General features: G+C 40.1%; 1 protein-coding gene across 8 annotated transcripts in view; it reads left to right on the top strand.

The window, feature by feature from the left end:
* Positions 1–27712, top strand: part of CDK6 (cyclin dependent kinase 6) — a 207790-nt gene that overhangs the window by 19525 nt on the left and 160553 nt on the right. For all 8 annotated transcript variants that reach the window (XR_003091658.1, XR_003091657.1, XM_025191084.1 and 5 more), the window contains exon 3: positions 26886–27021. Coding sequence is in view for 6 of the 8 variants with exons in the window: in XM_025191084.1 (XP_025046869.1) it covers positions 26886–27021 (136 nt within the window). In the remaining 2 variants the exon portion in view is untranslated. The remainder of the gene's footprint in view (positions 1–26885; positions 27022–27712) is intronic.

Here is a 27712-nt window from a genome sequence, read left to right as displayed (position 1 = left end):
CTATTCGTCATGCATCTGCTGATGCACGATAAAGTGCCATTGGCTTTTCTGATGGCTTCGTCACACTGCCGACTCATGTTCATCTTGGAGTCCACTAGGACTCCAAGATCCCTGTTGGACAGTCTTGATGGATTTCCCTGAACCCCGTGGGTCCCATTTCATAAAAGCTATCCCAGGACACCCCAGCCTTATGGGCTATATGCATAGCTCCAACCACCCCTTTACTACACCCCAAGCCTCGCAGATGGTACCAACGTTGTCTGGTCTAAGCGTTGTTGTAATTTGGCCCCCTTGTCCTCCCTGGGCTCTCCACAGCCCTGTTTCACTCTGCGCCTCACTGGTGCCTGGGCTCTCTACAGCCCTGTCTTGCTCTGCGCCTCACTGGCGCCAGGGTCTGTGCCTCACAGAGTGCTGCGCCCTCTCTGGCGCCGGAGTCCCCACACTGCAGTGGGCCCCCAGTGAGGCCTCCTCCTTCCCCAAATAGCCTCACCCAAACCACTAGTCTTATACAACAGCAAACAAAACACAAGCCCCTGGGCTATAACATAATACAAAAGGTCAAGGTGTGCTCTGACCCATTAGAAGGACCAGATTTTGTCACTGGCACTAAGTGTCTAATAGGCAAAGGTACCTGTGGAGCTCATGGAGCCCTCTTAGCCCTAGGTGCAGCATACCGGGCAGTTGTAGCATCACTGGGCACTTCCTCCCTGAAGGCTCCTTCCCCTCTGGCTGCTAGCAGGGAACTGTCTTTCTGGCTTCAGCCCTGGGGGTTATATATGAGCCAGGCCCTGCCCCTTCTGATCAGCTGACCACTGGCAGGGGTGGGCCAACTAACTCATTCTGGCTGCCTTGGTAACCAGCAGCTGGGGCTCCCCACTCACTGCTAGGGCTCTCTCCCTAGCAATTTCAGCTCTTTAAAGGAACAGGGTACCTTAAGTGCTCTGCAACAGGTGGGTATACAAAAAATACAGTAAGTTTAAGTTTTGAATAAATGTTTATAGAAATCTCAATATTGAAATGCAGATGTTATAAGAATGGTAAGACAATATAGATAGAGCATATCAAGCATACAGGAAACCCTCACCATTCGCGGATTTGCCATTTGCGGTTTAGAATATTCGCGATGCGAATATTCGAACCCATAATCTATGTTCATACGTTCTCTCCCTGCACACGCTTGCCATGCTCCCATCCCACCACCGCCAGCACTGGTGGCGTCTGTAGGAGCTCTGCGCTTGCCGCCACTGCCAGGCTCCCGCCACTGCGGCTGCACTCCTGACATATTCGCGTATTTTGCCATTCGCAGGGATCTCTGGAATGTATTTCCCACAAATGGTGAGGGTCTCCTGTATAATCAAATATTCATTGCTGACAGAATTTTTAATATTTGGAACAGAAAGTTATTAATATACTAAGTCTTAAAATCCCCTAATAAGTAGCCATCCTGTTAGGGAAAATGACTTCTTACCTAGGTTTAAAAACTAAAGTATTAAAAAAAGCGTTTATCTTGTTACATCTGCAGATGGGCCATTCAGCAAGAACTGTATATTAAGGATGAAGAGCAAAAACTCTGAGGTGGATTTGGATTTTTTTTATGCTCAACTTCAAATGCTAGCTAAATACAGCTAGAAAATATGGAAATGCACCTAACAGGTTATTCATCCTGAATATTAGTATGACTCATTTTATTGATTGTTTGAATTATGGCTTATCCTAAACCAATCTAACTGGTAAGCTACTCAGCATGCTCTAAGTGACCTTTTGCCAGCTTCTGCTGACCCATCTTTCTCATACCTTCTGAACACTTCCTGTCTATGATATTCTCTCATCTGCTTTCTTCCTTAGTCTCTTTTCTTACCAAAATTCTGGTCAGGCAGTGACAAGCAAATGGTATATCATGTAATCATTAAGGAACTTTATAGAATTTAACTCATATTCTTAAAAATGCACCATCATTTCTTGTTTTATTTATTTTTTTCAATTTTCATCACTGATTACTAGTTTTCCCCCATTCCAGGGCAATAATTGTGTATATCTAGAATATCAGTATTTTTCATTTTAAAAAGTTTGATTGTTTGCTTAAGGCATACAAGGTTTGGTAAATGTGATATCTGTTACTAGATCAACTAAATAGTTGAAAAAAATTGTTCTTTGCAAGCTTTAGGGCATAAACACCCTTCTTCAGGCATATCAAGAGCTTGCTGGTAAATTGTGAGCTTGCCTGGGTAGAACAGAAGAATAGAATAGAAAATAATTGTTTGCTTAAGTTTCCTCAGCTACATAACCATGGGGAGATTTTTCATGAATCTTCTAGCTCAGTCTGAAATTAAAATGTAAAAATTAGCCTAGAGTCTCTGTTGTTTTAAGTCATCAGAGCTGTGTTGAAGGCAATGATTTATGCCACCTGATGATCTGTTTCATAGGGTTAGAAATGTCTACATCTCAAAATGGAAAAAAATATAGGCCATCTTTTAAAAAACATCTTGTCTGTTCCCCTACAACATGTTGAATTATGCATTGTCCAATCACATTTTTTATGCCTCAAGTGCTGCCACATCCTTTGAGAAACTGTCTTACTACATAGTAGTGCCTATATTTGATATTCAGCTAAAAAGTTATTGTTCTTAATTCTTTGTTACTCCGTATTATAGCTCCTTTTCACCTCATAAATATACAATTTATACACTTCAAGTATTTGAAAACTTTTGTTATTATGCCTACCTCTTAGTTGTCACTTAATCAAACTACATATACTCTACTCAGCATTTAACATTTCTACTGTCAGTATTTCAGTGCTCTAATAATTTTGGTGAGTTTCCTTCATCTCCGTTTAATCTGTCTGTTCCTGATATGGTGAAGCCCACAGCTGTTATTCTGTGAAAAAAAATGCTCCTGTATCTGTAGTCCAGAAATTATAATAGCTTTTTGGTTGCTCTGTCACATTGCAACTCATGTCTAATTTGTTGCTAATAGTTACCTTTAGGTCTGTTTCAGCATTCCTGTTTTTCAGGTTTCTCTCTGTTTTATGGCTTGCATTAGTTTTCCGTTTTATGCAGTAGATAGCACTTTAACAAGTTAAATTATATTCCGTTATTTGTTTCTTAGGCATTCCTACCACTCAAGTCTCTTATTAGTGCATTATCAGTGTCACCAGTGGCATTTACAACACTTCAGTTTGGCATTATCTATAATTTTAATTGGTTTGCTGCCTATCCCCTCTTCTAGGTTATTAATAAAGATAGGAGTAAACGCCAGTCTCTGTGGTTTCCCGTTAAACACCTCCCAGCAACTTGATCCATTCCTTTTCATCATTACTTTTTCCCAAACCAAGCAGCAAGTTTTCTGTCCAACTTAGTGAAGAACGTGGATAGCTGGTTTGAATTAATTATGAAAAGTGGGTTTTGAAAATAAAGAATCAAATGATTTGCTGAAGTCTGAATTTTTCAGTAGGCCCCAAAGGAGTTAGGCCCCTGGCAGACATTAGATGTAATCATGCCAATTAAATGTTAACCATGTGATAAATTGTAACATGCTACATATTCAACCAACTTATTACACCACAAAATGGCAAGCCTGCCACAAAGATGCTACACATTTAATGTGGAATTTAAAGTTGATTTGTATTGAGCTTTAATTTGAACATGTGGCATGTTAAAGCCATGCCATGCAACCTAATCCCAGGCTAAATGGTGGGGCTTTAAACTTGCCAGCACTTAGGGAGCCATCAGCTTCCTGTACACTAGAAATGTTAAACTGGGCCATGCAGCCTGCCATCAGGGAGCTGATGGGCTTTCTCTACCCTAGCAAATTTAAACCTGACCATGTGTCTCCAATGCCAGGCCTCACAGTGCAGCTTTAAAGGTCCTGGACATGCAATAGCATCATGAATATCTGGAATGGCATGATTTGTGAGATCCAGGATGAAATTTCATGGATCCTATTGTGCATTTAAATTTATGTCTGCCAGAGACCAGAGGCTTCTAGCAGGAGTGGGGCACTTAACTTTGTTCAGCACCTTTGAAAATCCCATCCACTACTTCCCCTTTATCCACTGACATTGTAGTTTACTTAGAACAGGTAGCAGTCATTTCCATGCTACTTATTGTTCATGGTGTCTGTATCTTAAAATAAACTAACAGGAAGAGGGGGAAAAAAAACCCTAAACTTTTATTTGATTGGATCAGACTATCTGTTAGGGAGTACCTGAAAATGTAACAGACACCATATGTGGTCAGACCATATCTCTATCTAGCTCAGTATCATGTATTTCACTGTGACAGAGAACAGATGCTATGGGAAAATTTATTTATACAGGGCCTATCCAAACTGATCTCTCCCGCTTCTACAATTTTCAGCCTAGGAACTCCTAATTTGGATGTTACACCCCCTAATGGGCCTATGCTCCATGAAGTTGTCTAATCCTAATCCTATATTTGGTTAAATTGTCAGTCTCTACAATATGTGGCAGTGAGGTCTACAAGTTAATTACAGGCTGTGTGAAAAAGTACTTCCTTTTGTTTGTTTTAAATCTGCTCCCTAATAATTTAATTGTATGTCCCCTCTAGTATTGTGAGAGATAATAAATAATAAATTCCTGTTTACATTCTTTATGCCATTCATTATTTTATAGACTTCTATCATATCCCTGTTCCATCATCTTTTCTCTAAGCTGAAAAGTCCTAGCCTATTTAGTTTCTCCAGATGCAGAACCCTGTCCATCCCCAGTTGTCCCTGTGGCCCTCTTCTGTACCTTGTTTAGGTCTACTATATCCTTGTAGATATGGGGGACAAAAACTATATATGCGGTATTCAAAATGTGGGCCTGTGACAGGGGGCCACCTCGGGGCCGATCTCCACAGCCCGCCCACCTGTCTCTGGGCAACCGCCCGCCTATCTCACCCGCCACACCTTTGATGATAATAAGTTCAATTAAGATGTCAATTAAGCAGGAGGCTGCCCATTAGTGCCCCGATGCCAGGGGGCACTCTCTGCAGCTCCTACCTCCCCTAATACTGCAACCCAAGCCTCGCAGATGGCATCTCACTGTTCTCCTAGTCACCAGCCCCACACTGGGCCCCAGAATCATCCACACAGGACCCCTCTATGATCCTCTCCACCTTCATCCGGGCTACCTCGCCCACCCCAGGCCCCCGGCTCTTGGGCATCCCTCGCGGTGGGCCCCTGGCCCTTTTGACCCTTGTGGTCCTGGCCCCAGCTTGGGCCAGTCAAGGGTACTCTCTCCTTCAGGCTGGGTCTCTAGCCCCTCTCTCTCTATCCTCAGGCCTCACCGTGCCACTACTCCCTTTCTCCAAAGGGGCAACCGCAGCACCACACCCTGTACTCAATTCACTCTCTCAGGGTCCGCCCTCTCTGGGCCCCTCCAAACATAGGGTTACCCACCCGGTGGTGGGAGCTAGGGGTTAAGGCACCCCGACCCGCCTTTCACCGGGGTGATAACTGGCCTAGCATTTCCTGGGGGCTCCCACGCCACTGAGAGCCCCACCAGGCCACCCACTCCTGGCAGGGTGCAGTTTCAAGCCAGGACCCGGACCCGGACCCTCCTTACCAACCCCTTGCAGCTCCCCCCCTTACCTCCAGGTTGTTCTCAGCAGCCTTCTGGCCAGGCAATGTTGCTGCCTGGCCTCCTGCAGCCAAACTGCCTTGCTTATATAGGCAGCCCTTGCCTCAAAATGGCTGCCCCCGTCAGGCACCTGGAGGTTGCCAGCTTCAGGCCCTTAAAGTGGCAGGCACACACAGTGCACTGCCACAGGGCCTATCTTTCATTTATACAGTGATATGGCATTTTCTGTTTTGTTTTCGGATCTCTTCTCAAAAATTCCTAATATTCTGCTTGCCTTTTGACTGCTTCTGAACACAGGGCTGATGTTTTTGGATAACTATGTACAATAATTGCAGGATCTCTTTGGTGAGTAGTAACTACAAATGTAGAGCTCATCATCATGTGTGTGTATCTTGGGTTATTCTTTCCCACAGGTATCAGTTTGCACTTATCAACGTTGAACTTTATCTGCCATTTTGTTGACCATTCACTCATTTTAAAAGATCCTTCTGCCGTTCTTTATAATCAGCTATGTTTTTACCACTTTCACTAATTTGGTGTCGTTCCAAATCCTATATATATATATATATATATAGTACACAGCACAGGCTGCCCCACTACTTACCTCCCTCCATTGTAAGATGTAACTATTTATACCCAGGGTCACTGTGCCTCAAACCTATACCAATGGGGCCTTCACAATGACAACAAATGCCCTTGTGGACAAGTTCAAACCATGCCCCACATAGTTGACTTGTGTCCGTTTACATTGCTACCTGGTGGCCTTCAGGCTCTTCATGCTGGTGATGACATCACCCTCAAATGGCTGAAACAACATGCCAAAACCTCATATGCTAAGTAAATTTATACCCAGTTCTTGCTTTTCATCCTTGAGCCAGGCAGAAGACTGGATAGAGATGAACCTTATAGACTAATTGGATCATAAGGTGCATCTCTTCCCTGCTTTCTGTTTGACTTCAGATTAGCATGGCTAACTATTTCTCTCTGCTCTTTAGCCAGTTACTGATCCATGAGTGGATCTTACCTTTAATGTCATGACAGTCTTAAGTTCATTAAAAGCTTTTTGCCCCTGTTGAGTTTATCAGTTTCCTCTATAACTGCCTCTCCAGATAGCTCAGTTTGGGTTGGTTCTACCAATTCTATGTTAGGAAAGTCATAAGGACATTGTAGATGCCACACTGGGTCAGATAAAACGTGCATCTAGCCCAGTATCTTGTATCTCTCAGTGGCAGAGAATAGATTCTAAGGTGTTAGAGGGCATGTCTACACGTGCTTATTAAAATGCGCTGCAATAAACTCAGGCACTTATCTCACCAAAGTTTATTGCTTTTGGGCATATGTTTACATGTGTATCCAGGATTGAAGAATGTTGGTTGGAGCAGCCCCTGCCAGCCCAGGGCTGCTCCCCCTGGCTCAACGTGCTGTGGAAGGGTTGGCTGGGGCATGAGGGTGCTTCAGTGTGGCGCTAGCTGACAGGGGCCCCCTGTACTGAAGCACCTTCGTACCCCAGCCAGCTGGGGTAGTGTCTGCACATACGGTGTTGCAGTTTTTTACTCCACAGCAGGATAATCCTTGTATTTACAAGCACTATCCTATTGCATAGTTTATTAGTTTACTCCAGCCTAATAGGGACACGTGTAGCTGTATGACATTTACTGCACAGCTAATTAGTCTACTGCATAGTAAATGTCTTGTGTAGATGCACTGAGTAATACAAAAGTAAATCCCTGGCCAGTAGTAAAAGGTAAAGACAGAGATTACATTAGAACTGAAAGAGTAATAGGTTAAAATCACAGAGGTACATTCTGGAAAAATAATGAGATGTTGAATGAATATGTAAAACAACTCATCTGACTGAAAAGAAAAGCTATATATTACCATGTACTAAGGCAGAACCTTTATACAGTAACTCGGTGATTGGAACACCTAAAGAGGAATGGTAGAATGAGAAAAATTAGTGGGTATAGTGTGATCTCTGGGTATATGCCATGCAGGTATATACTGGTATGCTCATAGAGATTGAGGAGCAGCAGTGTATCTTAGTCTGTAGAATGTAATGAGATAAAAATGTGAATGGAAAAGACAGTGGTACAGAACCAACCTGAATACAAGTTCTAGGTCATAAACATAGCACTGATGGGTGACTTCAGCTAGCCATATATAATCTGGCCAAGAAAAGATTTCTTGACACCTGAAATGATTGCTTCTTGAAGCAGCTAGTCTTAGGGTATGGACACATGTCCATTTGGAGCCAGTTTAGAAGGGAAACATTTAAAAAAGGCAGCTGCTTTTAAATATTAATGGTTACATGTGAACAAGCGGAGAGCAGTACAGATATAGCAAAACTGCTTCAACACTGCCTTATCCAGGGTTAAAGTTGGAGTAGTCTGTGTAATTCTCAGCTCATCAACTCACAATTAAAACATGATAGTTGTTGCAATTTTGAAATGGCTCCTAGTGGGCATGTGTCGGAATATAGAAGAAGAGAGTATATTTTCAATATAATTTGAAGTAAGGCTGGGAAATTGGTCAATTGACCAGTCAAATGTTGTCAACTGACCAGTCAATTGACTGCATAGTTTTTTGACTGGTCAAAGATTACAGCAATTTTACCCCCAAAAAAACACCCTACTTTTTTGTAGTTTTCTTAGCAGAAATATGATTTTTTATTGTTTTCTAACACATCTTATTGGAAAATTTGTGCTTTTTCTGTGTATTATTTGGACCTATTGACAATTTTTTTTACAATTTTTGACTGACATTTGTGTGGATAGTTGAACGAACATTATTTCAAACCCTAGTTTGAAGCAAGTTTAAGAAATGCTTAGAGGTGAGCCACGCAGTAATAGTGGCCGGAATATAATTAAATTGAATATCTTTGGGAAGAGATTGTACCAAAATATTGTACATTGAAACTAGATATATGCAGTTTTAAGAAATGAGGAAGTTAGTCAAAAAGTCTACAGCTGAGAGTTATGTAATTAAGATGTCTCAAGTTAGCAGGTTCGTTTCTTAAGTAAATCATGACACAGTTACAGAAAATGGAGAGGCGTATCAGAGACAATCGTAGCAGGATAGGGAATAAACTGCCACCTGCTTGGGATGCATATCCTAATCTTCCACAGAGACATCATTCTATCTCTGATTTTTCTCCTGCTTTCTTTCCTTCTGTTCTGAAACGAGAATTCCCTCAAGTGTTCACCCTGTCTCATTATTTATAAAATGCTGATATTACAAGTATTTTACATTCTTTTACATAATAGCTCTATCCTCATTAGAATAAATATGCCTTCAAATTGGCCCCAGGTTCTTTTGCATGCTTGATTTATGCAATTAAACAGTAAAATCCTCATCAGTAGTTATATATAGGGAGGATCTAGCTAACCCAGGTAGAAATCATTTCTCTGATGGAGTCCCAGTTAAACTCTTCTCCTCTTGTCCAAGAGGGCAGTGCCCATTTATATAAAATCCTGGTCTCTAACTTTATGTTCTTCACTAATTTATTGAAAACATGGTCAGAAGGGAGAGATAATGTACGGTACCCAAATGGTATGAAATGATGGTTTTTGGTTTGGGTTTTCATTTTTTCATATTACTCCAAGAATATCAGCCCACATTATTTGCTACTAGCCTGCAGAATTAAAACAGATTTTTTTTCTAACAGAAAAAAAAATGTTTTAATTTTGCAGACTACTAGCAACTAATGTGGGCCGATATTCTTGGAGTAATAGGAAAAAAAGAAAAAAAATGTTATAAAATTTCTTTCCAAAAGAAATATTTTATGCCAAGGTTCTGTTGGAAGTGTTTTTTATAGCTTAAGTTAAAAAGCCTGAAAACAGTTGTTTATTATGAAACAAATGAGATAATTTAGTAAAGTAAGAAAGCTGCTGTATGAACTTATTTGAGTTTATTCAATGCAAAATACAATAATGAAGCATTAATTTTGAAAACGTAGCTTCATCTGTAACAGAAAGTTCAGAATTATGATTATTTCAAATACACAGTCATGGTTAGCTATGAGATTGGCAGTTACTTGTTTGTATTTATTAAACAACATCTAAAAAGATTTTCTTCAATCTCTGCATAAGTAAAAGTTTACCTCTGGGATGAGAGTGAGCCAGAGAGAGTTCAGCCCAAAAGCTAATTGCTTTTAAAAGTTACAAGGCCCTGAAAATAGAGACTTGGAACTAAAGTATCATCGCACTTGTAACTATAATAAAAAGTTAATTTCATTAAATGCATTCTGGAAAGAAGTAAAGACTGGAAACCCTGATGTGAAGAGCACAGAAGTAGCCAAGAGCGTAAACATCGAATGATTATTCTTACTGGGGAGCAATCTGTAACAACAGACAGTTGAATAGAGGACATCTGCTTTCAAAAGTAGCAGAGCTACCTCTTGCGGTGAAAGCAAATGTTTTATTTCTGAGAATTATAGTTTTTAAAGACATTTTAAGTAGTATTTTGATGATCATTCTTCATTTGCCACTGACTTCTCACTTTCCTGAAAGGCCTCTAACTTAAGTGCTAACCATGACATCCTTGTATATTTTTTGAGATCCTATATATGTATCAGTATGTTTTGACTTTGGAAGATATAGCCTATGTCTTTCTCTTTCAAGGATTAGCCTCTTCAACTGTTATTTAGTCAGTGCTGTAATTTATTCTTCTAAGGATACGTCTATTCATTCTTCATGCAAAGCATTTACAACCTCCTGAGTTTAAGGGATTAACCTTACCGTTACAAGTACTGTATAGCTAACAAGTTAGGGAAGGTTGTTCTTCGAGTGCTGGAGTACCCAGCCTGTGGCACACGTTTCCATGGCACGCAGCAGATTGGGGAGGGAGCAGGCAGTACAGTGGCCAGTAGGACAGAGGAGAATGCAGAGCAGTTAATTTGGCAGGGAGCAGAGAACAGAACAGCAAATTGGGCAGAGGAAGGGAATCAGAGTGGCACTTGGGGAGGGTGCTGGGGATAATGAGTGGCCTGCCTACCAAAAAGGGGCCCCCCCCCCCCCCCACTTTGTTCTAGTGCAAGTTCATTGAGCTTTTAAAAATATGTGACTGAACTCATTCTATGATGTCTAATTATCATAGTGATGGTCATATTAGCATAATTAGATGTCATAAAACATATTCTTATTTGATACTTACAAAGAACTTTAAGTCTTTATAACCAGCAGACTAGTGTGTTGGAAAGTTGCACAAAATTGTGGAAGATAGTGTGCTGATCTTGCTATGAATTCCTATACCTAGGCTTATTCAGATTTACATCACTTAGGGTGTGTCTATGCATCGCCATATGGCAACACTGATATGGCACCCTGCTTTAGTATTTCCTTTTGGATGTACTAAAGCATGGTGAAGTACTGGCAGTTACTGCACCATGTGTGCAACGCATGGTTAGATTTCACTGCTCCGTTGCCATAGTGCTGCACTATGTCAGGGGAGTGCACTGCTACAGTGACATAGCTGTCAATCATGTGTAGACCCACATGATTGCTACGTCACCATAGCATGCCATATATGGCAATGTAGCATATCACTATGACGCCATAGGACAACATGTAGATGCACCCTTAGTGTATCTTTTTTGGAATTAGTAGTAATTGATGTACTGTAAATGGCATTTATGAATGGTTGTATAAGTTTAATTTATAAATCAAACATTTTTTGTTTATTTGGGATATTAATTGTTAGTTTGGATCAAACACATGCCAGTTGTGAATTTGCAAGGCTAAGTTGAAATTCCTTACAGCAGAGTATTTTACTTTATTTTACTGTATTTCTGTGAAAACTGAGAGCATGGTTAAGCGGACCTTTAAAAAAAAAAGTCATTTCTAAGTCAAATTGGAATGTCTGTGACCAGGTCACTTATAGTATGAGTCACCTGACCATATAATAAATTTAAAAAATGCATTCATATTGTATTTCAAATAACACAGTCGTTTACTGTATAGAGCTGGTGACATCAACAAAACACAGAACGTTACATAGCCAGTTACAAGGTATCCTGTACTTACGGTGTGAATAGAAGTAATTATATAGGTTACAGATCTGGATAGAAATGTTCAAAGATCTTAAATCCCATTTGAAAAAAATAATGACTGACACCGGGCATGCCTACACATGCATTAATGCACTGTAATTATGGTGCATTAATTTAGTACCTGTAATAGCAAGTAATAACAGGTACTAACTTAATGCACCATAATCAGAGCCACTTCACAGTAGCACCAGCACACAATTTTTATGTGACGCTTATGTGCAGTAGACTGATTCTACTGCTCATTAGTGCATTACCACAGCTTTTGCCGTGATGCACTAATGCACAGTAGAATTAGTCTACTGAGCTTCTAGTGTCTTGTGTAGATGCCCTCACTTAGAATCATATGTCCTAATGCTTATTGACTTGAATAAAATAGTACTTATTATTTTGTTTAATGTACTGTGTACATCCATTTATTTTAATCACTTAATCTTTTTTATTCTAAAATTGTATTTCTTTCCTTTTCTTCCTATCCCTTTCTGTCATCATTGAATGTCGGCTTTGTGAATAAAACTGCACTGATTGTCTAAGCTAGTCTCAACTGACAAAAGTCCACCTAAAAAAAAAATACCACCCCAAGTATTCACAACTTAGAAAATGAATTATCTTTTCACTGTTAGAGAAGTCATGTTCTTTCCACATCAGGATGGAAATTAATTGGTAGAAGTATGTGGACATTAACAGTAATTGCCTATTTTGTATCTTTTAGTAAACTGACACAGTAGTTTAAGAATGCAGATGCATTACACAGTTACTGTGGAATAATTTACTGCAAATTTTATTCTGTATTAAATTTACTCCATAGTAAGGAACTGACATAACCAGCTCTCCCAAGCTGACTGCCTGCAATAGGTGCATTCAGTGCCTGGCCACTAGGTGGATAGCGAGCTAATTTGCATTGAACAAATGACTATAGTGGGATAAAATTGACTAGGGGTGCAGGCATACTAGTACATTTGGGCAAGTTACATTATTGTCTAGTTATTCCAGTACTTTTTAAGGGGAATTTTTCCCCAGAGTAAAATGACTTACACAGGCTGTATATCGTATGTCTGCTCCATATTTACTAGATGGCTGCTCGGAAGCATAGTTGGGACTGGCTAGAGAGTTTGTTTGCATGGGGTTTAGGCAGGGAAGCAGTAGCTGGGGGTTTGATTACAGCTGAGGCTGTAATCAAGCTTAAAGATTTTCTAAATAATAAGGTAATAAAAAACCCCTGAGAAATAAATACCACACAATAAAAAAATGTAGATGGTAATGAGGTGAAAAAAGAGAAAAGGGACAAAAGGTATAAACACTAGAAAGTGCATAAAACAGATTGATCATTTTTCTCTGTAAAAAGCTTGCTGTCAGAATGTTATGATAAAATCTGAAGTTTGTGTGATAGAGGCGATATCTTTTATTAGACCAACTAGAGATGTGCAAACAAAATTTTTCTTTATTTGCAAGCTTTTGGGCATATGCGCCCTTCCTCAGGCATAGGGGAATGCAAAGGAGAATGCAAAGATTGTAAAATTTTACAGTTTTGTTTTGCAACTGTCTAGTTGGTCTAATAAAAGATATAGTCTCTACTACACTGATTGCTTGTACAGCATTTCCCTAAACAAATTCCTAATGCTGATTTGAAAATACTAATTACACTAATTAAATAAGGGAAATAATTAAAATAGCTTTCATTCTTTTTAAGTCACTAGAAGGAAATTACTGTTTGAATTAACATGAGCCATGTTAATCTGAAGACAGACAAAAGGCAGGGCACGGTGGCATCTCAGAGACATATAACTTAAAGTGTAAGTTTTCATAAGCAACAGGGTACTTTGTTATATGCTATATCTGTGGTGTGTGAAAGCATATGCCTCTGAATCAGTTAGTCTCTAAGGTAATGCCCCACCCCAAGTTTTGGTTCTTAATCGGGCAAAATTCCCACTGCTTGACTAAAGAATGCTGGATCAGGACCCACAAATAGGATGAGATTTACTGTAGGGTATAAAGGAGTCTATGTACTGTGTTGTTGGAATGTCAGAAAGTTCATACTCATCTCAGTGAGGGGGTAGAAAGCGCATCTGTTTTGGAAAGTCCCTTTCTCTTTCCTCCTAAATCAGCCTCTACAGCACATAAGGGGCCACGTGATATAGTGGGGAGGAGTTGTGTAGTCCATTAGGGGCTGTGCAGTGCCACTTAGAAGTTGCACAGCCTTGGTTTATCTCATAGGAAGCAATGAGGAGAGAGGTGAAAAATGTCTGTGCCTCGTGCTCACTCAATGAATCATTTCAGTTAGGACAATGATTCAGCAGAGCACAAAAGCACATGCTTAGGTATTTTGCTGAATTTGCGTTAAAGATAATAGATCCAAATCCAGCTGTCGGTAAACTCAGTAAATAAGTTGCAATGGACTTTAATCGCAGCTGCATCAGGCCTAGCAAAGGAGAAGTATTTGTTCCTATTATTGCTGCATCAGTTATATGGAAGGCTGAATTTGTTTTAGAAAAAAATGGGTTTAGATGTAAGCCAGTCTGTAAAATATGTGTTCCACCAGTAGTGTAACTTCTTTTTCGTTGTGAATAGTATTGATACTTTCTTTAATTTTAGCCTCCTTCCTTTCTTTCTGAGAAGTTCAAAAAACTTGATGCTTATTAGAATGAAGGCAGGGAAGAAATGCACCTTTACAGACATATATAGAGAGAGTGATCAACAAGCTGGAATGACTTAAGAAATATAGTAACATTGTGACATAGGGCAACCAACTTTATCCATATCTTAGTTTCTGGGCTTGAAATTAAAAAAAAAACATTTCTAATTTGTTATATGTTATATTACACAAATCAGTAACTGTGGTTATTTGGTTTATGCTGTGACTACTAACCCTGTCAAGTAGGGTTTTTTCACTGTTCTTTCTTTTTGTTGGCCATTTTTGCAATACAAATTTTATTTAAATGAACTAACTCTGTCAACTGAAGAGCAGGTAGTGATTATTAATCTCTGAGAGAAAAGCAGTACCATAGTCCTTAAACATTATGAAGATCTGATTGTTTTTCATATTTTCTTTAGAAGTTAGATAAGCAGGTTTGATATTGGTGAGTTTGATTTAACCCTTAACGTTAAGTATAAACTGAAGTTTGAAGTTTGTAATGGTTGCTTTAATTGTGGACTCCAAATAAATAAAGACTGGGCTTTATTTTGTTGGTCATTGCACTAGGAAAAACTGGGATTCAAGGGTAATTTCTGCATTCCTTTCTGGAATGGGATCTAAAACGATGTATTTACATTTCAAGAAATGCAAAGTATGGAAACCATGTAAAAAGGAATGTAACTTTCCCTGAGGAAAGTATTCTGTGAAAAATTGAAAACATTTAATATAAGAGGCACATATGTTTCCAGTGAATCAGAGCACTAAACTGGGGCCACATGCATGCTCTCAGTGTTGCGTAACAGTAATATTATTATGTAACACCAAAACTATATTTATCTGCACGGTTTATGATCTCAGAGTAATAGGGAGAGGTCAGAGACCCAGTGGATCTATCAATGACTAACCTAGCTGCTGGTCATGCCTCTTGTTTAACTATGGGATTTGGCAGAGATGGATGGAATCTATCACAAATGACTCGATTTACTTCTTCCGGAGAGATTCTAACAGATTATTAGGTGTGGCAATCCATAAGGGTTGGTCTTGTCATCCACTCAGCTGTGTATCTGATATCCTCAAACCTTGGTGGTAGTGTGTGATTGAGAGAGAACTTAAAACTTAAAAGCTGTTTGTCCTTCAATCAATCCAAGTGAGCCAAAGATATTGAGGGGACTAGCAAAGGAGAAAGGTTTTGAGGAACCAGTAAACTGTAATCCCTCCTTAAATTGAGGGCCTGCCTATCATGAAAATTGTTTGCAATATTGAAGTTGTATAAGATTTTCTTCCTAGCCCTTAAAAGCAATCCCCAGTAAGAAGAAGAGGAACAAGAAGCTGTAGCAACAGGTCTTGAAAGGACAGCGTTGGGCAGTAAGCAAAAGAGTGGTGTAGAACGCATCGTCACAAAACCCTTTTTTAAGTTAAAGCTGTTAGCAGCTGAGCCTTTTAGGGGACTGGGTGTCATAGTGGGTTAACAGAGGTTAACATAGTGGGTTAAAGCACTAGCCTTTTCATCTTTGGGCACAAATCTTGGCTTATTCTGCAAGTGAAAATTAGTTTGGTGGTTTCATCTGACTTTATAGCAGACATTTGTCTACATCATAAAACCACCATATAATTTGGCACCATGAGCAGTCTTTGCTCAAGAGAGGCCCAGAACAGGGGTGTTGCAGGTCAGAATTGAAGGCAGAGCTATGTGTTGAAAGCATGCCGAACCTGCCCACATTTTATCAGACTTCAGCCAGTGCTATTTACTTCACTTTAAAGAGCACCTATTTTATCTCTCATTCTCTGTCATGCACACACAGATTCCACACACAGATCTTTTGTAAATCTAAGCATTTTAAATATTTTTTCCAAAAAAGAAATTGGGAGACACTGGAAAAATTAGAACATGAAAGTTTAGCTTGCGGATAGTCATCTTAATATGTTTTTCTTCTCTGAACTCTTACTGTTAACTAATCTGGGAAACAAAAAAATTGGCCAAGTATTCAGGGATTAGGGCTACAAGTGCAGGAGAGCCAACTGTCTTGCTTGCTCTATACCAGGGGTGCCACCCTGCTGCATTAATGCCACAAGTGGCATGAGCAGTCCCCGTGTGTGGCATGCAGCAGACCAGGGAGGGGACAAACAGCACAATGGCAGATAGGGAAGGAAGTAGAGCAGCAGATCAAGCAGGGGAAGGTGATCGGAGTGGCACTTGGGGAGGGTGCAGGTCTAATTTGGGGCATGCCTGCTGAAAAGGTTGGCCCATACTACTCTATGCAGGGATTCCAGCACAGCATCTATTTTTGTTTTATATTAAGCAGCTAATGAACATGGGGCTGCAGGGTTGAAAATTTGCAGATTATTTACTCTTGTCAATTAGCATGACACCTGGCCTGCTTCAGATAAATCACTTATTTTTATCTGGTGTTTATTGCAGTTCATTCTTCCCACCTCAAGTTTTTCCAAAATGGGGATTCCTAAGAGAATACAGGGGTTATGGATCTCACACACAGATCCTGATGGACAAGAATATCTCCAGTCTGAGACATAAACTGAATAAAGCATGCAGTAGTTGCTGACAGTTGACCAAGAGGTACAAACATCATGTATTTAGGCAAAACTGTGTGTGTTGAAAAAGGACTCTAAAATTTGAAAGTATGAGCCTTCTACTTCACTTCCTCTTCTTTCTTTGCTTGCTTTCTTGGGTGTGCCTGTTTTAGTGCAAATTGTTCCACACTCTGGCCCAGCTATTGTATTTTTCCTCAGACATAAGGTCTTTTAATTATGATAAGTATTATATATCTGATTCCACATGGAGTTTGATCTTTCTTAGCACAATCACATTTTTAAAGGAAAATGTAGCATTAAATTAAAATGCACCTTTTGCTTACAGAAGTAATAGTAGCTTATTTACAGCTTTCAGCAAAGCTGTACAATAAAATTGACAATAAAATGATAATAAAATATAGAATATATGCAGAAGTTAAAAAAATCTATTTGAAGAGAGAGTGAGAGTGTGTGTGTGTGTGTGTGTGTGTGTGTGTGTATTAGAAACCTTATGGAGCATGAAGGGATCATTGCTGGTTGGGAGTGAGGTCCTTCAGAGTACCTACCAAGTTACAAAAGAGGAGGAGATCTAAGGCAGCTGCTAAAATTTGGAATCAAATAACGCCTCATAGTTGGGGTTTTACTTCATTTAACTTGAGGTGTGAGGGGCTGAAGTATTTCAGTGCTCATAAAAAGTTAGAATTTGCTTGAGCCAAACAGAATGAAAACAGAAGCCATTCAGGTTCTCCCCCAACATAGTTGTCAATAAACCTCAACCCTGACCTATAATACCCTTGGTATTCCACTCTTGTGGTATTTTTGGGCAGACACTGTCAATCATACATAAACTAGGATGTTTTTTGCCATGTGGGAAAATATGTTAGGAACTGGGTTGAGACCAACAAACTCTTTCCATTTGAGATTTGATCCAGACTTGTGAAGTTTCTAAAATGTAGTTTATTAACACGTTACTGCTTGCTGACTCCATCCTTTTCTTAAATATAATAGCATTCATGTACTGAAGATTCCATTTTTATTCTTTACCATGTCTATAAAGACATACTTTCAAGTCATGGTACAAAAAAAATGGCAAACCAGCCAGAAAGATGTTCTATACTTGATATTACATCTGGCGTCTATGTTGGTCTGTTGTTCCCACTCTGAGCACTGCTGTATGTGTGTATAATGTGAAACATACTTGTGGCTGGTTTGCATCATGCTATAAGCTGAATATGTGGCATTAAGGAGCTGAGGCAGGAATCTGAGATTTAGGGTGCTGCTCTCCAATCTAGGGCTCCCTGGGTCCACTGTGAGATTATATGAATGTGCATGTGAGAATCTAAAGTTCCTTTTTGTTGAATATGTTAATAGCAATGAATACATAGATTTTACTGTGTTGTCTGATTTTCTACATTCTCTGGGCAAAAAGACAAATGTGTATTTGGCTGTATGTAAGTTCCACAAGAATATATTCTCATAAGACAACATTTAAAAAAAGAAGAAAAAGGAAATTGGCTGTATGAAAAGCAAAATTACCTATTTAATTAGTGTTTTGATTCAGATCTTCATATCAGACCATGTGTTTCCAGTCAGACATCTTGGTAAATGTTTGGAGGACTTCCTGCAGCAGATCTTATTTAATCGCTACAAATAAAGCACAATAGAAGAGCAGGACTTGTGTTGAGGTATGGAAGTTCTGTCTTAATTGATCTAGATTTACTTCACGGAGGCCCATGAACAGAGTGTAACCCTTTAAAAAAAGGGCTGCATGTTGTTGAGTATGCCAAGGCTGCCCTGTTACCAGATGAATAGAAAAAATAATCAGGTAGTGGGTTGAAAAAGTTACAGCTTGGATAGCAGAGTTAATCCTAACTAAAATAGACAAATGTCAAGGAATGGACTAAAGATGAATTTTTCTCACAGTAAATATAAAAAGTATAATTTGTAATGAATAATCCTACCCTAGACAAGACATCAAAAAAAGAACGTGCCTTATTCTAGCTATTTCCTTCCAAGGGTGATCATGACAGGCGATGCCAGATGTTACTTTTGTGATATCAAGAAGTTAAGTAAGGTCTACTTTAAATGAGGATCTATTTAGATAGTATTTGTAGTTTGCATAGATAATTATACCGTGGTTAGCCCTACGGGGGAGAAATGGAGGAGGAGCTAGAATTTATTTAATTTACTGTAAAGCACTTTCTGATTCAGACATGAGGTAGTACATAAGTGCAAGATGTTGTCTATTAATCACAGTATGCAGTAAGTAATAATGATAAGCAGAGGTGCCTTCATTCTTATAGTTCTTAAGTTAGCAATGTACATTTTAACATACATTTACAATATCAGGATTAAATTAAGATACGTTGATTAAAAAATATATGCAGAGCATTTGCATTTCCTTTAAAATGAGCCTATAGTAATATATATAGCTTCTACATTCTACAGAAATTTCCTTCCCATCCTCCCCAGATTGAATTGTAACCCTGCAGTGGTTGGAAGGGTAGTTTTGCCAGTGTATTAAATACCTGGTGAAAAAGGTGTTTTACAGGTTTTTTTAAGTAAACGTATCCAATACAAAGGAATCATACAGTTGGAAATATTTTCCAGTGTTTATGTTCAGATGTTCAGACCTGTCTGGCTCCTCTCTATTTGCATGTGTTGGGGTTATAGTCTGTCCAGCTACATTCCACATTGATTTATATAAATATATTTCAGATTATTAACCTTCAGCCAAGTACCAGGGAATTTCACTTTTCAGCATGGTTAGTGACTTCTCATAAAGCTGATTGACTATGGAGGCATCAGTCTTATACATGTTTTCCTATTAAGAAAATTATAAAGACAAAACCATGTTTTCTAGAGCTATGGCTTCTGTAGTCAATACCTGCACCATAAATATTGTGTTCTTATGTTCATAGGATGAATATTTGTTAATTTGTTAAAAATAACTTTCTTAGGGGAAGTTGGTAATATCTCCATGTTAAAGGTTTCAGTAAACTTCTATCTAAAGTCCATAAAACTTTGCCTCAGAATATTATTCTGATAAGAAAGAAGACACATTTGCTCTGAAGGCAAAGGAGAATGTTTTGCAAAGTTAAAAGAAAATTCACTAAGTTGTCTTCCAAGTATTAAGAAGTCACCTTAATTTAAAATACTATTTTTCTCTGTACTTGTCTCCATCCAGCTCAAAAGTACTTGTTCGTATTGCTTCAGAGTTTCAGATGTTTAAATCTCCTTAAAAACCAGTTCAATTTAATTTAAATAATTGCAGTTAAAATGGTCATGGTTACTTTTGGTCCCAATTCTGAGTCCACTGATTTCCACAAAAATTTTTGGCTATCGACTATACTTAGAGCAATTTTGCATGTTATAGTTTCAGATTCTCAGCTGGTATAACTTGGTATTTTCCCTTTGACTCCATTTGACTTACCTTGACTTATCCCTACAGAGGTATATATAAACGTGTGTGTGTGTGTGTGTGTGTGTGTGTGTGTGTGTAAAATGCATAATATGCATGTATATGTATATATACACATATATATAACATTTTCCTTGCTATAACACCCAAACGTGTGTATGCATACATTGGTACACCTCTAGTGTACACACACACACACACACACACACACACACACACACATATTAGGGGTGTACCGATAAAGATTTTCTTGGCCGATTCTGATGGCTTATGATTAACCAACCATATTGGCCAATGCCGATCCAATAACTGATATTTAGTAATAGTACAAGGTATTTTAAACTACTGACATAAATAAACCTTTTTGTTTGTTTGTTTTGCCTTTATAGCACACACATACATGCCTCCTGCTTGCTCCAGCCCTTGATGCAGAAGATGGTGACTGTTTTATTTCCATGCACGTTGCCCCCTTGCCCATAGCTCCTACGTGCTCCCTGCGTACCACTCCCGTTGCTCATCAGGATCGGTAGTCTGCTGTGGGCTTAGGCTGGTGGCGAGGCGTGTGAATCAGGCTATGCTCACCAGGGTCCTCTGGGCACATGACTGTAATTATCGGCTACAGCGACCAAAAAAAGCCGATAGCCAATGTTTAAAACTTGTTGGTCCTTTCTGGCTGGTGTCAACTTAGAAACATAATGATATTTCTATAGTGAACTGGTAACAAAAATCTTATAGTTCAAGTGGTGGAGGCCTGGGTTGTTAGATCTGTAGTTGTAACAGAGAGATTACTCCATAGTTCTATTATAAAAAAGATTTTCATCTCTCTTTCAATTCCAGTAATGAAAAACTGCTTTTGATTTCTTGTTTTAGGGTTGCCCCATTAACTATTTGAATGCTTTCTGATGAAGTTTCCAATGAAGTAGAGGTTTTAGCAACTAAAAGAGCTGTTAACAAATCCCTTGTGTTTGTTTGTGTCCTCTAAATTGTCCAATAAAATCATAACAGGATAAAAAAGTGAAACATATTTTGACACTGGCTCATGCAAGAGGCAGTTTTCAAAGGAAATAACAATGTAAGAAATTGCCATTTATTGAAAAGTAGACATGATCTTTTGTCATTAAATCTGGTGGAGGAAAAAAGGAGGCAATAGAAGGTACTGTATTTACTTGAATATAAGATGAGCTTCCACCTTTCAGCAGGGGAAAAAATGCCCCTCAGTTTATATTCACATACCATCAACCCCCTCTCCCCTCCTCATTAAATACACTGACTATCATTAAACTGCTGCTAGAAGCAGCATGTGCTCAGTCATGGAAACCAGCTGTGAAGTTGACTGAATGCAGCCCATGCTGTGTGCGCCCATAAAACATATGGCCCTTATTGGGGAAACACACTAATGGGAATCTACCACAAGGCTAGGTTAGTACAACCCATCTGTGTGCCTAGTAGTGCCAATTGTGTTCAGTTCCTCCTCAGCAGCAACTGTTTTGGTAAACCACTACATCAAATAATATTTCAGCTTTCTCTTTACTCCCACAGTTGAGCTGTACTTTTCTTTCTCATTTCCAATGATTCCTGTTTCTTCACCAACCTTAATTGTCTGGCAAACATCACCTAACTTTTGTGTAGTAGAGAAGCTCTGGCAGCCTGTTGCATCTGATTAGTGTGGTCCTGCCTTCTATGGGGTGGAGATGGACCAGGTAGCACTGCACCTGATCTGCATATAAAATTTTGGAGGGTCCCAGGACTTGTGACAAGAACACCCAGTTCCAGTCATGAGTGGGGAGCTAATTACCACATGGCTCCTTTGTAGTGGGTATCTGGAGTATACATCCATACTGAGCAATGCTGGGCTTTGGCATCACCATGGCTTGAAATGCTGCTGACTCTGTTGTGACCCAGCCCAATGAACTATATGAAAAGTCTGTACTAAATTGCACATTTTGTACTATGTATAAATAGATATAATTGTTGCTCGGGGAGGAGCCTCCCTAGCTTGCTCCTGTGGCCATATGGCTGAGGGCAGGTGAAACTTGGGGACATCCGAGCCCCAGGCCTCCAGGGTTGGGCCTGCTCATAGGATGCCTGCCAAGAGACTTTGGAAATAACTGAAGCCCCTGGTGGGGGTGGAGGATGTTTGCTGGCTGTCAGGCCACTTATGGTCCTGGACTGACTCATGGATTTGGATTTGATTTGGCTGATTTGGCTTGGAACATGAAAAATTAAAAAACAAAACTTTAATTGTTGCTCAAAAATATGTTTATGTAGTATCTGCTGAAATTTGCAACAGTCAGGGTTGGGGCCAGAGTAAGAGCCACAGCAGTCTCCTGTTTTCCCCTGCAGTTTCTTTCCTCCTCTCAGTCCCTTCTCTCCCCGCCCCCTCCCCCGCCCGTGTCACATGCAGCTTACTTCCATGTTATGCTTGAGAAAGGAACAGAGCCTGAGCAGTGTCTTGCCAGTAAGGGTGGGGAAAGCTGCAGGGGGAAGAAGTGGGGGGCAAAGTGTAGGGGGACCACCTGACCTGCCCAGCCATTATTTTCCCTGCTGTAGTAGTGGGAGGGGGCTGAATTCAAGACAGTGCTCCAATAATGAGATTCTACACCTGGCAAATTATAACAAATTAAACATTTTTCTGTATATAGAATCTAATGATTAGGTGGCCATCTTATATTCAGAGGCATCTTGCATTCAAGTAAATATGGTACTTTAATTATTTATCTGAATCACTTAGGGCTCCATTTTAAAAGTTAAAGAAATCTCTAAGTTCTGATTAAATTATTTCTTTCCAACATGCATAAAGGCATGTGCACACATCAGGTTTCAAAATGGAGTAGCTAAGAAACAAATTTTGAGTGACTAGACAAATATTGCAGAGAAAACTCTCATTAAAGCCATGATCAGTCGGCAGGCCCGGATGAGCTGCATCCGACGGTGCTGAAGGCACTGGCCGACATCATTGCAGAGCCACTGGCGGGAATATTTGAAAGCTCGTGGCGCACGGGCCAAGTCCCGGAGGACTGGAAAAGGGCCAACGTGGTCCCCATTTTCAAGACGGGGTGGAAGGAGGACCCGGGCAACTATAGACCAGTCAGTCTCACCTCCATCCTTGGCAAAGTCTTTGAAAAAATTATCAAGGCTCACATTTGTGAGAGCCCGGCAGGACAAATTATGCTGAGGCGAAACCAGCACGGGTTCGTGGCAGGCAGATCGTGCCTGACCAATCTAGTTTCTTTTTATGACCAGGTTATGAAACGCCTGGACACAGGAGGAGGGGTGGATGTCGTATACTTAGACTTCAGGAAGGCCTTCGATACGGTATCCCACCCCATACTGGTGAACAAGTTAAGAGGCTGTGACTTGGATGACTACACAGTCCGGTGGGTGGTGAGTTGGCTGGAGGGCCGCACCCAGAGAGTCATGGTGGATGGGTCGGCTTCGACCTGGAAGGGTGTGGGCAGTGGGGTCCCACAGGGTTCGGTCCTTGGACCGATACTCTTTAATGTCTTCATCAGTGCCTTGGACGAGGGAGTGAAATGTACTCTGTCCAAGTTTGCAGATGACACAAAGCTATGGGGAGATGTGGACACGCCGGAGGGCAGGGAACAGCTGCAAGCAGATCTGGACAGGTTGGACAAGTGGGCAGAAAACAACAGAATGCAGTTCAACAAGGAGAAATGCAAAGTGCTGCACCTAGGGAGGAAAAATGTCCAGCACACCTACAGTCTAGGGAATGACCTGCTGGGTGGCACGGAAGTGGAAAGGGATCTTGGAGTCCTAGTGGACTCCAAGATGAACATGAGTCGGCAGTGTGACGAAGCCATCAAAAAAGCCAATGGCACTTTATCGTGCATCAGCAGATGCATGACGAATAGGTCCAAGGAGGTGATACTTCCCCTCTATCGGGCGCTAGTCAGACCGCAGTTGGAGTACTGCATGCAATTCTGGGTGCCGCACTTCAAGAGGGATGCGGATAACCTGGAGAGGGTCCAGAGAAGGGCCACTCGTATGATTAAGGGCCTACAGACCAAGCCTTGCGAGGAGAGACTAGAGAAACTGGATCTATTCAGCCTCCGCAAGAGAAGGTTGAGAGGCGACCTTGTGGCTGCCTATAAGTTCATCACGGGGGCACAGAAGGGAATTGGTGAGTATTTATTCACCAAGGCGCCCCCGGGGGTTACAAGAAATAATGGCCACAAGCTAGCAGAGAGCAGATTTAGATTGGACATTAGGAAGAACTTCTTCACAGTTAGAGTGGCCAGGGTCAAGAACGGGCTCCCAAGGGAGGTGGTGCTCTCCCCTACCCTGGGGGTCTTCAAGAGGAGGTTAGATGAGTATCTAGCTGGGGTCATCTAGACCCAGCACTCTTTTCTGCTTATGCAGGGGGTCAGACTCGATGATCTATTGAGGTCCCTTCCAACCCTAACATCTATGAATCAGACCCCCTAGGTGCTAGCCTCTTAAATTTACCAGTGAAGCACAGTGGCTCTTACATTTCTTGGTTCAAATTTTTACTTTAGTTAGCTGGAGATTAAAATGTTTTACAAAGGAAAATAGGACTTATGAAATCTACAGATGGAAGAAGTACCAGATAAATGAAAAGCTTTTCTATGAACTGTATTTTTTATAGCATAATTAAAAATTAGTGACTGGGCGAGAAGCAGAGTTGCCTAGTACACTAGGATTTGGCTACAGACCTGAAATATTGGGAATTTAATGTTGAGTATCAAAGCAGGAAAATTATTACTTAATAATATCATAAATCTTAATACTACTCACACAGTGAACAAGTACATGATACCTGTTGCTTATAAAGAAATGTATGTTATCGAAACACAGCATCCTTAATTTAGACCCAAAATAAACTTTTCACCATTAACGTCAAAATGTTACCAAAGTTATAACATATTCTTCCTGTCAAAAATGCTTACTCTTTTTTCCTCAAGTGCTGCCGTGCTATGTATTTCTTTTAAAAATGATAAATTTATTGAATATTTTTATTTCTCATTTCACAGAGAGAAGTAATCAAATCTGCACATTTTTAAAATAAATACTAATATACCTATTTATGTAGCTCTCTCTTTTCTCTGTTTGCCATCTTTAATGAAAAGATTTCCTATAGGGACTTTGACAGGGGTAAGTAGGATTTGACTTGAGTAGGATTTGACAGAGGAAAAGACATTGGCCTCCAGGTCACTTAAGGAGGGCATTTATTGCATTCTGAGGGGTAGCCATTTGAGCAGGCACAAATGTGCATTCAAAATAGACAAAAAGGCAGATTGATATGGCATGACTGGTGAGACAGAATGTAAGATATCACAGCAAGAAGCAAAGAGAGATACATAGATTCATAGATGTTAGGGTCAGAAGGGACCTCAATAGATCATCGAGTCTGACGCCCTGCATAGGCAGGAAAGAGAGCTGGGAAAGAGTGCTGGGTTCAGATGACCCCAGCTAGATGCTTATCTAACCTCCTCTTGAAGACCCCCAGGGTAGGGGAGAGCACCACCTCCCTTGGGAGCCCATTCCAGATTTTGGCCATTCTAACTGTGAAGAAGTTCCTCTTAATGTCCAGTCTAAATTTGCTCTCTGCTAGCATATGGCCATTATTTCTTGTGGCCCCCAGGGGCGCCTTGGTAAGTAGAGCCTCACTAATTCCCATCTGCGCCCCCATGATGAATTTATAGGCAGCCACAAGGTCGCCTCTCAACCATCTCTTGCCAAGGCTGAAGAGGTCCAGGTGCCCCAGTCTCTCCTCATAGGGCTTGGCCTACAAGCCCTTAACCATACGAGTGGCCCTTCTCTGGCCCTCTCCAGGTTATCCACATCCCTCTTGAAGTGTGACTCCCAAAACTGCATGCAGTATTCCAACTGTGGTCTGACCAGCGCCCGATAGAGGGGTTCCTCCTTGGTTCAATTTGTCATGCACCTGCTGATGCATGATAAAGTGCAGTTAGGAAAGGTGGTAGCATCAAAGAACCTTGAAAACAAAGATAAGCTTGAATCCAATGCTATGAAACAGTAAAAGAGCAGAGGCATTCAAGTAAGAGGGTGACTTGATCAGAGTGTTAAAGGAACACTGTTTTAGCAGCTGCATTTTATATAAAAAAATATTTTTTTATAAACTTAGGTTCTTGATTATTTTTTCCTGCTGTTTGCAATTTACAAGAACACTCGGATGTGCAAAGATGCTAGGTTTCTGCAAAAGTGAGGGAACTTGATTTCAAATTATGTGAAAAACCTTGTTGATATACATGGCAAGTGGAAAACATTAAAAGAAGCGTGTGAGCCAACAGCTTTTTTGTTTCTCCAAAACATCACTGTTTATTTGTATTCCCTTTGAAGACAAACGAGACTGTGGCAAACTTCAAGATGGGAGAGAAAATATATAAAAATATGATCATTGTCAGTATTCCTTTAACTGTGATTGTGTCTGTATCTCCTTTACAGAGCTGCTTTTTGATCATGTGAATTATTAATGTTTGTGATTTCAGAATTGAAAAATAAAATAGGAATGCAGTACCACAAATGAACAGTAATCACTTGAGAGCTCGAAGACTGTCCCTCTGGAAAATCCTATCTTCACGTCATGTTTTTTAATAAATAGGAATATACATGTATTGACTGCAAATTGCTGCTTTACTGAATTCCATTTACTCATCTACTCTTTTCTTCCTCTCAGGTTGTTTGATGTATGCACAGTGTCACGAACAGACAGAGAAACCAAGCTAACACTAGTGTTTGAGCATGTTGATCAAGACCTGACCACTTATTTGGATAAAGTTCCAGAGCCTGGAGTGCCTACTGAAACCATAAAGGTATTAGTCAAAGAAGGGTTGTTTTCTTTTTTTTCTAAACAACGTAAGGAAATGTTGCATTATAAAGACAAAAAACCAAATCACTATTCAGACACCAGACCTTTTGCTTCAGCAACAGTTTGCCTACTTAAGACTTGGTAAAATTGAACAGTGTTTCAGTTCAGACTCGATCTCCAGTGCATTGATTTGTGTTCACTAAAAGACACGGTTTCATTCTGGAAATATTCATCTTGTTTTCCTCGGCTTTAGATTTATATCCCTACCGCCACATCTCCACCCTTCTTTACTTTTAATTGTACCAGATTTACCCTTGAAAATGATCAGGGAAAAAGACCTTCACTTACAATAGTGGTTCCAAACCTCCCCAAAGGGCAGCACTTTATACATAGTTTGATTGATTGATTGATTGATTGATTGATTGAAAGAGTTTGGGAAATGCTAACTTAAATTTAGCAATTCCATAGCCTTTTTCTTTTGTTGATGGTACCATAGGAAAGCACTGCCCAGAGAACCAACTCTGAACCTAAGGCATGTGTTCAAGTAGGGGAATTGAAATGGAAGGATTAATATTGTTTCTTCATGGTTATTTCTGATAAGGGGAGTGTGGTTGAGTTCTTCATTCCTCAGAAGCATTTCAGTTCCCCTACTTTCCCTGGTGGCAGCAGCTAAGTCTGAGGGTTTTGACTGGGGT

Source organism: Alligator sinensis, unplaced genomic scaffold (assembly GCF_000455745.1).
Source record: "Alligator sinensis unplaced genomic scaffold, ASM45574v1 scaffold1011_1, whole genome shotgun sequence".
In the NCBI taxonomy this organism is placed as follows: domain Eukaryota; kingdom Metazoa; phylum Chordata; order Crocodylia; family Alligatoridae; genus Alligator; species Alligator sinensis.
Note: the sequence above shows the minus strand (reverse complement) of the source record. Positions and strands in the feature narration are given on the sequence as shown.